This window comes from Oncorhynchus mykiss, chromosome 6, assembly GCF_013265735.2.
Source record: "Oncorhynchus mykiss isolate Arlee chromosome 6, USDA_OmykA_1.1, whole genome shotgun sequence".
Lineage (NCBI taxonomy): Eukaryota > Metazoa > Chordata > Actinopteri > Salmoniformes > Salmonidae > Oncorhynchus > Oncorhynchus mykiss.
This window is the reverse complement of record NC_048570.1, coordinates 46,471,168-46,486,754: the sequence shown is the minus strand read 5'-3', so window position 1 is coordinate 46,486,754 and position 15,587 is coordinate 46,471,168. Positions and strand designations below refer to the sequence as shown.

The 15,587-nt window shown below is 39.2% G+C and overlaps 1 protein-coding gene across 4 annotated transcripts in view; it reads right to left on the bottom strand.

The window, feature by feature from the left end:
• The window catches only part of LOC110526048 (SEC14-like protein 2), a 43,273-nt gene extending 28,002 nt beyond the window's left edge, over positions 1–15,271 (bottom strand). The window contains exons 1-4 of one of the 4 annotated variants that reach the window (XM_021606646.2): positions 14,750–15,271; positions 14,612–14,670; positions 13,791–13,866; positions 2,559–2,602 (exon numbers count right to left, since the gene is read on the bottom strand). In XM_021606646.2, coding sequence (XP_021462321.1) covers positions 2,559–2,602; positions 13,791–13,866; positions 14,612–14,665 — 174 coding nt within the window. In that variant the 5' untranslated portion in view covers positions 14,666–14,670; positions 14,750–15,271. Of the gene's footprint in view, positions 1–2,558; positions 2,603–13,790; positions 13,867–14,611 lie in introns of all 4 variants that reach the window. The other 3 variants (XM_021606645.2, XM_036980255.1, XM_021606647.2) reach the window with 3 other exon arrangements.
• Positions 15,272–15,587: the final 316 nt, after the last annotated feature.

Below are 15,587 nucleotides of genomic sequence, written 5' to 3'. Positions count from 1 at the left end.
CACAACTGAAAAATTTCCAATATTTTGGCAATTGAATGCTCACTATTGTTGGCTTTGAAATTTACATTAAAAAGCTCTAAAATCATTGTAACATCATTATTTTCATCACACATTTTTTTTCATAATTGAAAGCCGTGATATTTTTTTAATAATCAAAACGAAACTGAACCAACCTCAAAAAGCAGTAATCACTCAGAACTAAGAAATGGGCCGGGGCTTCTGAACCCGGCATACAGCACTACTCTGGGCCTGTATTTTCAGAGTAAGAGTGCTGACATCAGTTCCTGACATCAGCCTTTTCGATTATTACAGTTGATAAAATAAACTTATACAGTGCCTTCAGAAAGTATTCATACCCCTTAACTTTTCCCAGATTTTGTTGTGTTACAGCCTGAAAATGTATTGAAAAAGAAATACAGAATAATCTAATTTACATACACTACCGGTCAAAAGTTTTAGAACACCTAATCATTCAAGAGTTTTTCTTTATTTTTACTATATTCTACATTGTAGAATAATAGAAAACATAAAAACTATAAAATAACACATATGGAATCATGTAGTAACCAAAACAGTGTTAAACAAATCAAAATATATTTTATATTTGAGATTCTTCAAATAGCCACCCTTTGCCTTGATGACAGCTTTGCACACTCTTGTCACTCTCTCAACCAGCTTCACCTGGAATGCTTTTCCAACAGTCTTGAAGGAGTTCCCACATATGCTGAGCACTTGTTGGCTGCTTTTCCTTCCCTCTGCGATCCGACTCATCCCAAACTATCTCAATTTGGTTGAGGTCAGGGGATTGTGGAGGCCAGATCATCTGATGCAGCATGGCGTATCACTGCAGAATGCGGTAGTAGTGATGCTGGTTAAGTGTGCCTTGAATTCTAAATAAATCACAGACAGTGTCACCAGAAAAGCACCCCCACACCATAACACCTCATCCATGCTTTACGGTGGGAAATACACATGCGGAGATAATCCGTTAACCCACACCACGTCTTACAAAGACACGGTGGTTGGAACCTGTCATCCAGGCAAAGGGGGGCTATTTGAAGAATCTCAAATATAAAATATATTTTGATTTGTTTAACACTTTTTTGGTTACTACATGATTCCATATGTGTTATTTCATAGTTTTGATGTCTCCACTATTATTCTACAATGTAGAAAATAGTAAAAATATAGAAAGTCCCTTAAATGAGTAGGTGTTCTAAAACTTAGTGTTAGTATTCACATCCTTGAGTCAGCACTTTTTGGCACCAATTATAGCTGTGACTCTTTCTGGGTAAGTCTCTAAGAGCTTTACACACCTGGATTGGGCAACATTTGCCGATTATTCTTGTCAAAATTCTTCAAGCACTCTCAAATTGGTTGTTGATCATTGCTAGACAACCATTTTAGGTTATTGTCCTGCTGAAAGGTGAATTCATCTCCCAGTGTCTGGTGGAAAGCAGACTGAACCAGTTTTTTTCTCTAGTATTTTGCCTGTGCTTAGCTCCATTATGCCTATTTTTTTATTCTGAAAAACTCCCTAAGTCCTTAACAATTACAAGCATACCCATAACATGATGCTGCCACCAATATGGAAAATATGGAGAGTGGTACTCAGTAATGTGTTGTATTGGATTTTCCCCAAACATAACACTTTGTATTCAGGAAAAAAAGGTTGACGACTCCTGCTTGTTTTACATTTGTATGCATGAGGCATGATAATGTCTGCTCTGTAACAATAAAAATGCAATATATTGAGTTCAAAAGCATGAACAATTTTTAAAATGCTATTCATATTATGCCTAAAACTGACTAAATGTAATTTATCATTTGTATGATCATCATTTGTATGGGGTATGTTGTGCCATTGGCTCAACTTGGCCAAATGGCACAATTTACCCCAAAGAAAGCATTATGACTAAATTTGCCCACACAGCTACAAGGATGCATTTTCATATTAGGTTTAGGACCTCATGCTATATTTAGGAGCCCAACTGAAGTATAAAACAGTCTTAAACCAATCTACTTGGTTTAGATATTAGCATCATGAAACATATAACACAACAAATGAATTGGACTTTGTGAAAATCCATTTTTTGGACCTAACTTGCTTACCACTTCTATGTGGTTTCTTCCTTCACAGATGCCATTAAATTATGACCTCCTCCTAATTTGGTCACGTGATTAATGTTGTGTTTCCTAGAAACAAGGGGTGGCTCAATTAGCCCTTTGGCATTAATTACCCCACTCTCCACTACAGTAGCATTCGTGGCTTGGCAAAGGTGTTTAATCAAATTAATGTGATGGATGTATTTCAGTTTTTTAAGCAACACTTTCATGTGACGCAATCCCCTCTTTGAAAGTGCCTGTATTGTATTGTGGTTAGGCTACATTCCTGATATTTCCCACATGCTTTTCCCCACAGTATTTCAGATTACTGGCTAGATAAGCCATTGGTCACACCAGGGGTACTCTAATGGCAGCAATGAAAATATACAACAGAACTAGTCATATATGTTTCAATAGCAACATAGGAAAGGAGAAGGGGAGTGTTAGCCTACCTTTCGAAGCATGGCTTCTGACTTATTGACATTGAAGTTCCTGGCTGTGAGGGGAGAGAAAAGGAGAGAGAGAAGAGAGAAGAAATGGAAAGAGAGAGAGAGAGAGAGAGAGAGAGAGAGGGTGTGAATAATATCCATGGCGCCATGGTTATAGATCAGAGCTGACAGTGATTTTGTGTTTGTGTGTATGCTGTTATTTAACATGTAAAGGACATTCTATTTGAGAAACACAGAGCATTTTGGTCCTCCACAACTAACATTATAAACATGAACATTAGATAACTAACCACAAGCAAACAAGCAGGAAATGACCCCAAGTCCCCTTTTCATTCATAAGAAGAGTCTTCAGTTTTACATCTGACCGGTGAGACACTGGCTGCGTCCCAAATTGGCACTCTTTTCAGTCAGCCATGTGACTGTGCAATTTTTATTTCATCTCCCTCTATAAATCTGGACATGACTAATTTCTTCCTCACTCCGGGTGTCAGTAAATGAGCAGGGTAGGGCTGGTGGTATCACCATAACAACAGACTGTAGCTAGCCTCCATTAGGGCTCTTTATGGAGATTAAGAGCAGCCAGTCGCCTGACTGAGAGGCTTTCTTCCACTGTGTGTCAACACCTTACATCAGACTTCCCATGTATAGTAGCAGCCACCCTACGGTACTGACCCAGAAGGGTGAGAGGACACCATAAGCAGCTTATCTAATACTCTAATAGCTAAGGTGATTAAGTGGCCAGCTGACAGCAGTGGTCAGTCAGTGGCTCTGTCCCAAAACCCCCCTCCTATTATAGACCAGATTTGCCCTAACGACCAAGGGGTAGCTTGCTACTCAATGTAATAAAGTAATGGCTTTTCAAATAAGTTACCTTACAAAGTTATGTTGGCTGACAATTTGTTAGTTACGCTGTCCTTAAAAAATTCACCCAAGGCTGAAAAACAGCTTAAGAACGATGGCTAAACTGGAACAGCAAATTGATGGAATCAAACAATCGCAGGGCCTGTTTTGACTGGAGTGATGCTTAGAATTCCATAAAAAAATGTAACCCTTTTTATTTTCCCACTACAGTCTGTTCATAGGACGAAACTGGAAAAAAACCAACTTGTGTAGAAAGTAAACATCCGTAACCTCAATGCTGTCAACTGTGCTAATGTCTGCGTAATGAAAAAGTAGGGAAAAAATAAAAACTTCTGACTATTTCTGGTCTAGCGTCGCTGCCCAGACTTACATAATTACATAGAGGAGATTTTGCTGATTAAAACGGTGCCCATGTAACAGTTTTGCTTGCGCCACTCTCCTCGCCCCTACCTGGGCTCGAATCAGGGACCCTCTGCACACATCAACAACAACCAGCCTCGAAGCATCATTACCCATCGCTCCACAAAAGCCACAGCCTTGCAGAGCAAGGGTTACAACAACTTCAAGGTCTCAGAGCGAGTGATGTCACCGATTGAAACGCTATTAGCGCGTATCCCGCTAACTAGCTAGCCATTTCACACCGGTTACACATAGGCTTCATTAATGTCATTCAGACTTGAATTTGATACAACAACTATGATAGCTGAGGTTCATAGATTGGAATAAATATTAGTTCAGAACCTAACGTTTTAGGGTCCATTCACAGATCAGCTACACACTGTAGCTAGCTACACATCCATAGGCATACAGTTATTTGTATCCTCCACTACACAATAAGCAAATAAATAGTTAGCTATGTTACTTCAGATGCATTGCAAGGCAAGCATACACAATTGTACATTCAATTTGCAGTAAATGCTTTAGCTAGGTAGATTCTTTACATCTACTGTTTCACAAGACGGGCAGCCTCTTTTGCTGGTTTTCTCAAGAGTCCCTAAAACATTAAACAACACAAATTTCAAATTCATTCTCCTAACACTGGCTAATGCTAGCTAGTCAGATAACTTGCAAAATAGCAATTTTTGTCAATTAACTTCATGACAAAAAAATATGCACAAACGTTTGTCTCTACATTAACTAACATATTCCTATCAATTGTACATTTTTTGCTTGACTCGTTATGATGTTACAACAACTTACATTTGGTTCCACCGTAATGTTGTCAGCCATCTTTGTTAAAGAACGCCACCAGGCACGGGTGGCTCGGGTCAAAATCCGTCATTGGAACCACTCGATATCATTGGTCATATAAAAACCTTGGGACCCAATTGCATAATGAGTGCTCTGACTCCCCCTTGTTGTGGTCTGGAGCAATGGTAGGGGTCAAAATCATCTTGTGAGGTTAAAGGCACTGAGCCTTTTTCTAAATGTTTTATAAGTTGGAGAACACATTGGGGGGGGGGGGGGGGGGTCTTAGACCATTCCTCCATACAGAATCCTTCTAGATGCTTGATATCTACACTTATGGACAGCCCTCTTCAATTCAAACCACAATTTCTTTATGGACTTTGGATGTGTGCTTGGGGTTATTGTCTTACTGGAAGATCCACTTGCGGCCAACTTTCAGTCTTCTGTCAGGGGCAACTAGGTTTTTGGATAAAATATCCTGGTACTGGGTAAAGTTCATGATGCTGTTGACCTTAACAAGGGTCCCAGGACCAGAGAAAGCTAAATATCCATATAGCATCAAAGATCCACCACCATATTTTACAATAGGTACAGGGTTATTTACGACACATGCATTCTCATTTTGATGCCAAACCCACCACGTGTGCATACGACAACTGCACTGCACTGCCCGGGCATGGCAACAGCACCACCCGCAACCGCAGGGCTCTCCAGAGGGTGGACAACTACAGGACAACTACAGCACCCGATGTCACAGGAAGGCCAAAAAGATCATCAAGGACATCAACCACCCGAGCTATAGCCTGTTCACCACGCTATCATCCAAAAACAGCCTCTGTCTCAAGGTCCTCAGGCTGTTAAATAGCCATCACTAGCCGGCTACCACATGGTTACTCAACCCTGCACCTTAGAGGCTGCTGCCCTATGTACATAGACATAGAATCACTGGTCACTTTAATAATGGAACACTAGCCACTTTAATAATGTTTATATACTGTTTTACTAATTTCACATGTACAGTGGGGCAAAAAAGTATTTAGTCAGCCACCAATTGTGCAAGTTCTCCCACTTAAAAAGATGAGAGGCCTGTAATTTTCATCATAAGTACACTTCAACAATGACAGACAAAATGAGAAAAAAAATCCAGAAAATCACATTGTAGGATTTTTAATGTATTTATTTGCAAATTATGGTGGAAAATAAGTATTTGGTCACCTACAAACAAGCAAGATTTCTGGCTCACATAGACCTGTAACTTCTTCTTTAAGAGGCTCCTCTGTCCTCCACTCGTTTCCTGTATTAAATGGCACCTGTTTGAACTTGTTATCAGTATAAAAGACACCTGTCCACAACCTCAAACAGTCACACTCCAAACTCCACTATGGCCAAGACCAAGATCTCACCCCGTGGAGTCAAAATGATCACAAGAAGCAAAAATCCCAGAACCACACGGGGGGACCTAGTGAATGACCTGCAGAGCTGGGACCAAAGTAACAAAGCCTAGCAACACACTACACCGCCAGGGACTCAAATCCTGCAGTGCCAGACGTGTCCCCCTGCTTAAGCCAGTACATGTCCAGGCCCGTCTGAAGTTTGCTAGAGAGCATTTGGATGATCCAGAAGAAGATTGGGAGAATGCCATATGGTCAGATGAAACCAAAATATAACTTTTTGGTAAAAACTCAACTCGTCATGTTTGGAGGACAAAGAATGCTGAGTTGCATCCAAAGAACATCATACCTACTGTGAAGCATGGGGGTGGAAACATCATGCTTTGGGGCTGTTTTTCTGCAAAGGGACCAGGATGACTGATCCGTGTAAAGGAAAGAATGAATGGGGCCATGTATTGTGAGATTTTGAGTGAAAACCTCCTTCCATCAGCAAGGGCATTGAAGATGAAACGTGGCTGGGTCTTTCAGCATGACAATGATCCCAAATACACTGCCCGGGCAACGAAGGAGTGGCTTCCTAAGAAGCATTTCAAGGTCCTGGAGTGGCCTAGCCAGTCTCCAGATCTCAACCCCATAGAAAATCTTTGGAGGGAGTTGAAAGTCCGTGTTGCCCAGCAACAGCCCCAAAACATCACTGCTCTAGAGGAGATCTTCATGGAGGAATGGGCCAAAATACCAGCAACAGTGTGTGAAAACCTTGTGAAGACTTACAGAAAACGTTTAACCTCTGTCATTGCCAACAAAGGGTATATAACAAAGTATTGAGATAAACTTTTGTTATTGACCAAATACTTATTTTCCACCATAATTTGCAAATAAATTCATAAAAAATCCTACAATGTGATTTTCTGGATTTTTTTTCTTCTCACTTTGTCTGTCATAGTTGAAGTGTACCTATGATGAAAATTACAAGCCTCTCTCATCTTTTTAAGTGGGAGAACTTGCACAATTGGTGGCTGACTAAGTACTTTTTTGCCCCACTGTATATACTGTATTCTAGTCAATGACACTCCGACATTGCTCATCCTAATATTTATATATTTCTTATTAATTATATTCCTTACTTTTAGATTTGATCTGTATCGTTGTGAATTGTTAGATACTACTGGAGCTAAGAACACAAGCGTTCCGCTACACCAGCAATGACATCTGCTAAATATGTATTTGTGACCAATACAATTTGATTTGAATAGAAAGAGTCCTATTTTCATGTCATCCAAAAATATGTAAATGCCTTGAGTTTGCTAAACGGCACTGGCCCTTGAATTGGAACCGGTGCTTTGGTCAGATGACATGAAAATAGAGCCTTCACTAGTCTTGGGCGCTTGTATATAATAACACCAAGCACACATATACACATATAAAAATCCACAAAGACATTGTTAATTGGCCAGAAAATCAAAATTTTGCAACGGCCATCTCAGTCTCCGGAATTGAAAACCTGTGGTTTAAATTGAAGAGGACAGTCCATATGCACAGGATTCTGTATGGAGAAATGGTCTAAGATCCCTCCCAATGTGTTCTCCAACTCATAAAACATTTTAGAAAAAGGCTCAGTGCCGTTATCCTCGCAAGATGAGGTATTGAAAGGTATTGAAAACAGGGATGTCAATGATTTTGACAAAAATAGTATTACTTGTTAAACAAAATATCTTCCTCTGAGCAATTGTATTAGTATAAAATAATATAATTTCACAAAAAAATGTAATATACAATTTAGCTCAGTATTTGGAATTATATATTTAATACAGTAATTTTTTGCTCATCTTTATCAATGGTGTCAATAACTTCGGAACCCACTGTACATGTGTCACAATAGTAATAATATTACTTGTATTCTTTTTTTAAACGAGCACCTTATGTACTGTATACGCACCAAAACCATGTTGGTTTGATAAGTCGCATTAAATCACTCATATCGATTAGGGGCGAAAATCAGGTTGTATGCGCTGCTAAAACTAACACAACTAAAAAACCACACAGAAATTGGAAATATTGTTACCATCACTGGTTAGAGGACAACTTACTAAAGACAGTCAGCTACATTTTTGAGTGGTGCATTTTGATTTGGGGGGTCGCCAAAATGAAACGCAACACTAATTTGTCAATTATTAATATTGATATTGCGTTGAAATCAATAGAACAAGATGGGTGGAGTCAGTTTGCACATCCTGTTCAAACTAACACTACTGAAAAAACACACAGAATCTGGGAATAAAATGTATATCACCGCTTAGAGGGCACCTTGTAGAAGACAGCCAGCTACATTTTGGATTGTTGCATTTTGTTTCAAGTGGGTTGCCAACGCGGAAAGTTCAACGCAACACTATTTTGTTATTCACTTATATCGATATCACATTGAAATCAATAGAGAGAGGGCAAACATTTGGGTTGTATGCGCTGTTTAAACTAACACTATTCAAAGGACACTGAATCTGAGAATATTGTTTTACATCAGTGGTTAGAAGATTGCTGAAGGAAGTGGTCAATATTTTGGAATCTCAGATGGAGATTCTGAGAGGCTGTTGAAATGGGGAAGGAACAAATCAGTTGCTTTGTTATTTAACATCACGACCCGACATAGGATATCAACACTGACTAGGGCTGGCTGTTAGTTGAGAGATGATTTGATTCTCAAATCTGTGTATTGGTGTGAGGCCAGCGACATTTATAGAGACCACCCCGATTTCTACGTGCCATTTGAGTTCAAAAATGACAGGAAGACTTCGAAGTCCTGCAACCCCCAGCATGTATGACAAAATCAACAGTACAAAACCAAATATATTGATCTGTTTTAAGCATTTCATCTTGTGTCATCGTGGTGACTATAAACTTTTCTACTAACATCACCAATCTGAGGTAAAAAGGATGTCCAAATCCTCCCAAACCGATATGGTCAAAACATGAGCTTGTGTAATGTAGTGACACATACTGTCCACATCAAGGAAAGTAGTGTAAAATAAACGTATTAAATATGGCCAAAATAATTCTATATTTTAATTTAGGACAATAGTAAATTTAGCAAACTCACAGATTTGTACAATAATCACATATATTTCCCACTAGTTTAACCATTTAAGAGTAAAAAAAAAAAGTGTTATGCACAATTTAACCGGGAGCTCAAGAAAGAGTTCCCATAGTGACTGTGCAGCAGCCCATTCATTCACCCTCTCTACACTGAGAGGATGGTTGCCAAATAGCATATTCCGAATTGTCCTTATACTAGGCCCTGATCTGGCTAAGCCATAGGGCTGTGGGCTACACTAGTTAAATTAGCAGACAAGATTTGCTTAGAATTCCGTGGCATTATTGTATAGTATTTTATTGTATGAAGAATACAATAAACATAGCTAAATAAAATAGAAAGGATATTTTCTCAAAGGATGTCCGAGGAAAGTCTGTGTTAACAAAGAAACCGGCCCTCCTATATGCTTAATTTAGTGTTATTTACACTACATTAGGTGTGATACAAATGTTAGGCTATATGTTTAGATTTTTATTACATTCTAAGGCTGCATGATGCGACTTTGAAAAAAGTTGCATGAAAAACATGAGTTCTGCTTCTTGTGCAGGCTGCACACACTTCATCAGTCTCGCATTCACAATTTGACAAGTACTTGATAATATTCTCACCCATTAGACTATTCTTAATTTAATCTGGTCTTCAAATATAGTCTATGGGTGAAATTCTTTTTGATTTAGAATGGCCCACAAAAAAAAAAAAACGTTATAACGTTATAGCCTGCACTTGAATAGTGAATGGAGGTTACGTGCAGTTACGTTTTTAATATGCAAGCATAGGCAGCACATCCATAAGGCTAGGGAAAGCTTTTCCTAAAATAAATTGAATTATATTTCTGAAATTATATAGCGTTATTAGCCTACTCCTGTCTATACAAAAATAAATAAAATAATTAAAAATAGGATACTAAAGCATGATTTGGCCACAGAGGATCATTAGCTCATTTAAAAAAAAAATGTTTTATTGTGGATGGTTTTAAATTGTATTGCCTACAGTCAGAAGGAAAAGCAGCGCTCGCAATTTGGGTAGATTATTGTTGAGTTGCAAATGTCTGTTATTGCTGTAAAGAAAATTCAATGAAAAGACTAATCTGTCTTTAAGTTATCAAAATTCTCAATTTAATTGAGCAAACAACAGTATAGCCTATCTTATTGGCACCAGCGGAGATCATCTGTAATATCCCCAGTGAGTGCGAACTGCGCAAATTCACTATTTATAATTGTTGGGTCAGTGCTACTAGTTTTTTTTACAATCATTTTGTCCACCAGTTTAGATGGACGTCATATTCTATTTGCATCTCCCCTTTTCGTAGGCCTATTATATGAGCATTGTTGTTTTTATTTATCTGTTTGTCAGTGTCAGCAGTCGGCTACCCTGTAATTTGTCGTATTAAAAATCAAATCAAATGCAATTTTATTTGTCACATACACATGGTTAGCAGATGTTAATGCGAGTGTAGCGAAATGCTTGTAGCGAGGGTAGCGAAATGCTTGTGATTCTGCTAATGTCTCCAGCCATATAAAGTATAGTAGAATTACATGAAATGTGTTTATAAAAGACCCATTTTTTTTCCATGCGAAGAAAGAAGAAACATATCGGAATTAGCCTAGGCCTTCTCTATGCTATCGTTGCTCAGCCATGCAGTGAACAGTCTTTTTTTGCGAACAGTGATTGAGTTATATTTATACCCAAAATTATGACTATTCAATCTACTCATCACATTACGAATAATAGGCAATCTTACATAAGTTTGCAAATGTGATGATGCATGGAATGCTTTCTTATAAAGGTGCATTTTTATGGCGAAAATGTGCCTTCCCAAACTTGAAACTCACCCGCCTTTGTATGCCATGTTGTAAAGTGGATTATTGTGCTTAATTTAAGAATTTAACAACATTAAGAATTGAGTAATAAATATAGCAGCACAAGAAAGCTCGGATCCTCTTTTAAATAGTGGCCAGTCAAAACTCTGTTTTCACATGCGATTGTGCATTGACACATCTTTCAATGTGCTCTCTAACCATGTTCCAGGGGCCCTAGGTCTATATGTTACATTTGGAGTTATTTGGACACTTTAGTTGTGATACAAACCTTATCAAAACATAGGCCTATGGGCTAGGTTACATGATGTGTGCGACTATGACTAGAAAAAGTTGCGCAAAAATATGTATGTGCTGTTTCTTGCCTTACTTCACATGCTGGGCATCATTCACAAGTGATAATACATAATTCACAAGTGATAATATTGTCACCCATCAGACTGTTCTTAATTTAATCTGGTCTTTACATATACTAATAATATACAGTGTATTTGGAAAGTATTCAGACCCCTTGACATTTTTCAATTGTTACGTTACAGCCCGATTCAAAAATTGTTAAAATTGTTTTTTTCCCCCTCATCAATCTACACACACTACCCCATAATGACAAAGCAAAAACAGGTTTTTAGAAATTTTGGCAAATGTATTAAAAATAAAAAAACAGAAATCCATTCAGCCACAAGATCATTAGTGAGGTCGGGCACTGATGTTTGGCGATTAGGCCTGGCTCGCAGTCAGCGTTCCTATTCATCCCAAAGGTGTTCGATGGGGTTGAGGTCAGGGCACTGTGCAGGCCAGTCAAGTTGTTCCACACCAATCTCGACAAACCATTTCTGTATGGACCTCGCTTTGCGCACAAAGGCATTATCATACTGAAACAGGAATGGGCCTTCCCCAAACTGTTGCCACAAAGTTGGAAGCACAGAATCATCTAGAATGTCATTGTATGCTGTAGTGTTAAGATTTCCCCTCGCTGGAACTAACAGGCCTAGCACTTACAGTTTTAGACAGGAGCCAATAATCAATATATATATATTATATTTGTACTTTTAGCCATTTTTCTCCCCAATTTCGTGTCTCATCGCTGCAACTCCCCTACGGACTTGGGAGAGGCGAAGATCGAGAGCCATGCGGACAAGGAAATCCCAGCTGGGGAAACCCTCCCTTAACCCGGACGATGCTGGGCCAATTGTACGCCGCCTCATGGGTCTCCCGGTCACGGCCAGCTGTGACACCGCCTGGGATCGAACCCGGGGTTGTAGTGACACCTCACTGCAATGCAGTGCCTTAGACCGCTGAACCACTCAGGAGGCCCTTATTGTTGCTATTTGAACATAATGTAGGCCTACCAACAAAACCAATTAAGCAAATCCCATAACATTTTACCATGGAAATAGGTTTTAATTTCTATGATATAGCCTACAGTAGACTATACTATATGAGGTGTTCAATGCAGGCCTACATTGCATTTAAAAAAATGTTTTTACATTATGATGGGCTTGACATTAATTAATGATTTACTTGTTCTGTAACTTGGTCTGTAACACCATGGGCCAAATAGGTGACTGTAAATTGTAGCAGGAACTCCCCATTGTTGACCTATACCTATCTATAACTGGGCTAATAACTCGCTAACTAGCAAAGAACAACAAATGCGTTCTGATCTGAAAAGCTCAGTCACTTGTGGGTGAAAGACCACTCATATGGGTGAAAGAACACTCTTGGGCTCCCTCTGCCAATAGAATTCTACTCCACTGCGCTATGGCCCTGCCTACAACAAAATCACAGACTCAATCTCATTTGTTTTGGTTTGTTGCATTGGCTGATATGTTGATTCGATCACAGAAAAAACATTGATCTATATAGTGCAAACAAATGGGGAGAACTCAGTGAAATTCAATCTCTTCTTCTGAACGGCAGTCCTGGAACATCCACATACTTTTGTATATATAGTCTAGCTAGTTCGTTAGCTAAGCTAGTCACGGTAGCTAGCTACTCTTCCAGTATGTGTTGACATCATTTCAAAGGATTTGTTTTTGGACTGAAGCTGTAAAGATCAGTAAGAAATTGCACTTTTGTAGCCAAATATCTTATTCATAAATATGTTTGGTTTATAAGCATTAAATGACCTGATATGACGGTGCATTGATCAGTTATACAGTTTAAAGCCGTTATTTTTGTGTTTTTGCCCAAAGTCGACCATTAAGACCAATACATTTCTATGCAGTGAGTGCAGCTCTGATTATTAGACTATATCTTTATGATATGCCAAGGATCAACACATAGTAACAAGCTCTTTCTAATTACAGATGGAATAGGAAGAGTTATAGATGAAAACCTGAAAGACACAGACCATCAGTGGAATGGCTAAGCGTATGCTGCCATAACTAATAATGCATGAGTCACTGTTTTACAGGTTTAATGCAATTAGCCCTAGATTAGTCCTAGATTATAAGGATTCAGTGAGCCTACGTGAGTCCAATCTATTCCAATGTAGAACAAGGCATTCTTTAGAACGCCTGCCTCTCACTCGCTGTGTTACTACAACCTGTCACTCCACTAATCAACGCTAGACCAAAGACCTCTCTCTTTCTCTCAGGCCCTGTAACTGAGATGCAACCAGTTGGTAACATCTCTATTTGCAAAACCATTGAGTTTTAACTGTTGAATTGTTCGGTTGAAGCTGAAATATCTGTTGCTGTGTAACAACGTATCCATCAAAGATGACAATCAACGTCTTCAGAAGCCTATCTAGCCGAGCTAGACTGGACTGGAGAGTCTGACCATACCCAGGCATGGTCTTAACGGCCTTGCAGCTCTCCTATCAGAACAGATCATTCCAGTTCCAAGCTCCCCGTGGTGAAGCAACAGGTGGTTAATTAGTCTGCCTTACCTCTGAGCCAGCGCAACAGGAAGTGGTCATGCTGAGCAGGAAGTAGTGGAAGAACATCCTGAATCCTCTCTCGAAACTGCCCAAGGATTAAAAACCGGGTGGCAGAGAGAGAGACAGGGAAAGGGGGGCAGCGAGAGCGAGAGAAAGAAAGAGAGCGAGAGGGCCAAAAGGGGTATAGGTGTATTAGTGATGATGTACATATGGGTTTAGTGGTAAACATGGAAGCAAGCATGTGAAATTAATTGTTATAAGCCACATGAAAGCTTCAGACTTCTGTGTGGAAGTTCATCTCTTATAACAAAGCACATTGGTCACACACAGTAAGTTCAATAAGAGTTTTTCCACTCACATCTCAAATAGTAATATATTTTAGGAAATTAAACTAAAATCATACACTAGAACCAAACCTTTCATGGGAGAAACATATACTAAATTCTATACAGTAAATTGCAATTACCTAAATAATTTATTATTAATAACATGATCGTTCATATAATAATAGGCCTAGGGTAGATTTTTTTTTACCCAGTTAGGTGGTTCATTATTTTAATCACCTATCAACTTTACTGACCCGTATTACAGAGAAACCTCAGAAGGAAAAGCTTGATAAAATTCATAAATAGGTTACAGCGTATTGTAGCCATGACATGTTTCTACATATCTTGTAACGAACATTGCAGACAAACAACACTGTCTGTATGCATGTGGTGGAAAAAGATAGGAAGGTTCAAAGTTCCAAAAGCATCAATGACTGTCGGATCGTCAGGTCAAACATAAATAAATGCGACACAGATACAGAAATGTACAGTACAGCAATTCACCTCCTCCAATGCCTCAGCCTGCTTCGGACTTAGGTCGCCAACCCTGCCACTCATCACGTCTGTTAAAGCAAAACAAGATACAATGGCAGTTTTTATTCCGTTAATGGCAGTTGAAGACCCGAAGAGGATGCCACGCACTTTTCTGCCCTCGTCGCTGGACTGATCCCACTGTGTGAAGCTGTTCTACGAGGGCAATGTTATCCTCTTCATCCCTGTCAATCAAGTCGTAAAAAGCAGTGACCGTATCAAAGACAGTAACCTATGGAGATAGGCTAAAACTGCTTCTTCAGTATAAATTCCAGAGCACACTTGTAGGCGACGTGATGGCGACGTTGGCTCACTAAACTCATGCGTAGAAACAGGCCATGGTCAACAACGGTCTCTCGTGCCGAACTACGCATGTGCAAGCCGTCAAATCAACGGCACTCCGTCGATATAACGTTGTTTTTGACGAAAATATAAACGCTTCAGTTTGTCACTTTCACGAGCTTGGAGTACTAACATGTCCAACTACTTAAGAAATCGGATCTAATCTAGGTTGTATCTTTAGATTTTGAGAAAATTAACATCTAAGGAAGAATATTTCATTTATATCGTTGCCTCCTCAAACCCCAAACCCCAGACTGGTCTGTTTCTCAACCGTTCCCGGAAGTCTTGCGAAGTTGCGTCTCTGGGTTTAGAAACTCTAAAAGCGTAAACACGAGAGGACACGCCCATTTAAAGGGCCAGTATCCCAACCTGATCCAGCACATTTCGCAGTGGGTTCATTCAAAAATAACAATAAAACATACCAACACAAGTTGTTTTTATGCAACACAATAAAACTTGGGTTTGTATCAAAAAAATAAACATTAACAGCTACACACCATGCAGTATCAGTCCACACCTTGCATTTGGGCATGGAAACAAGCACAATACACAACTTTTTTATTATTGTTATATATTCACTAAAACAAGCATTTTCTCAATTTCCCAG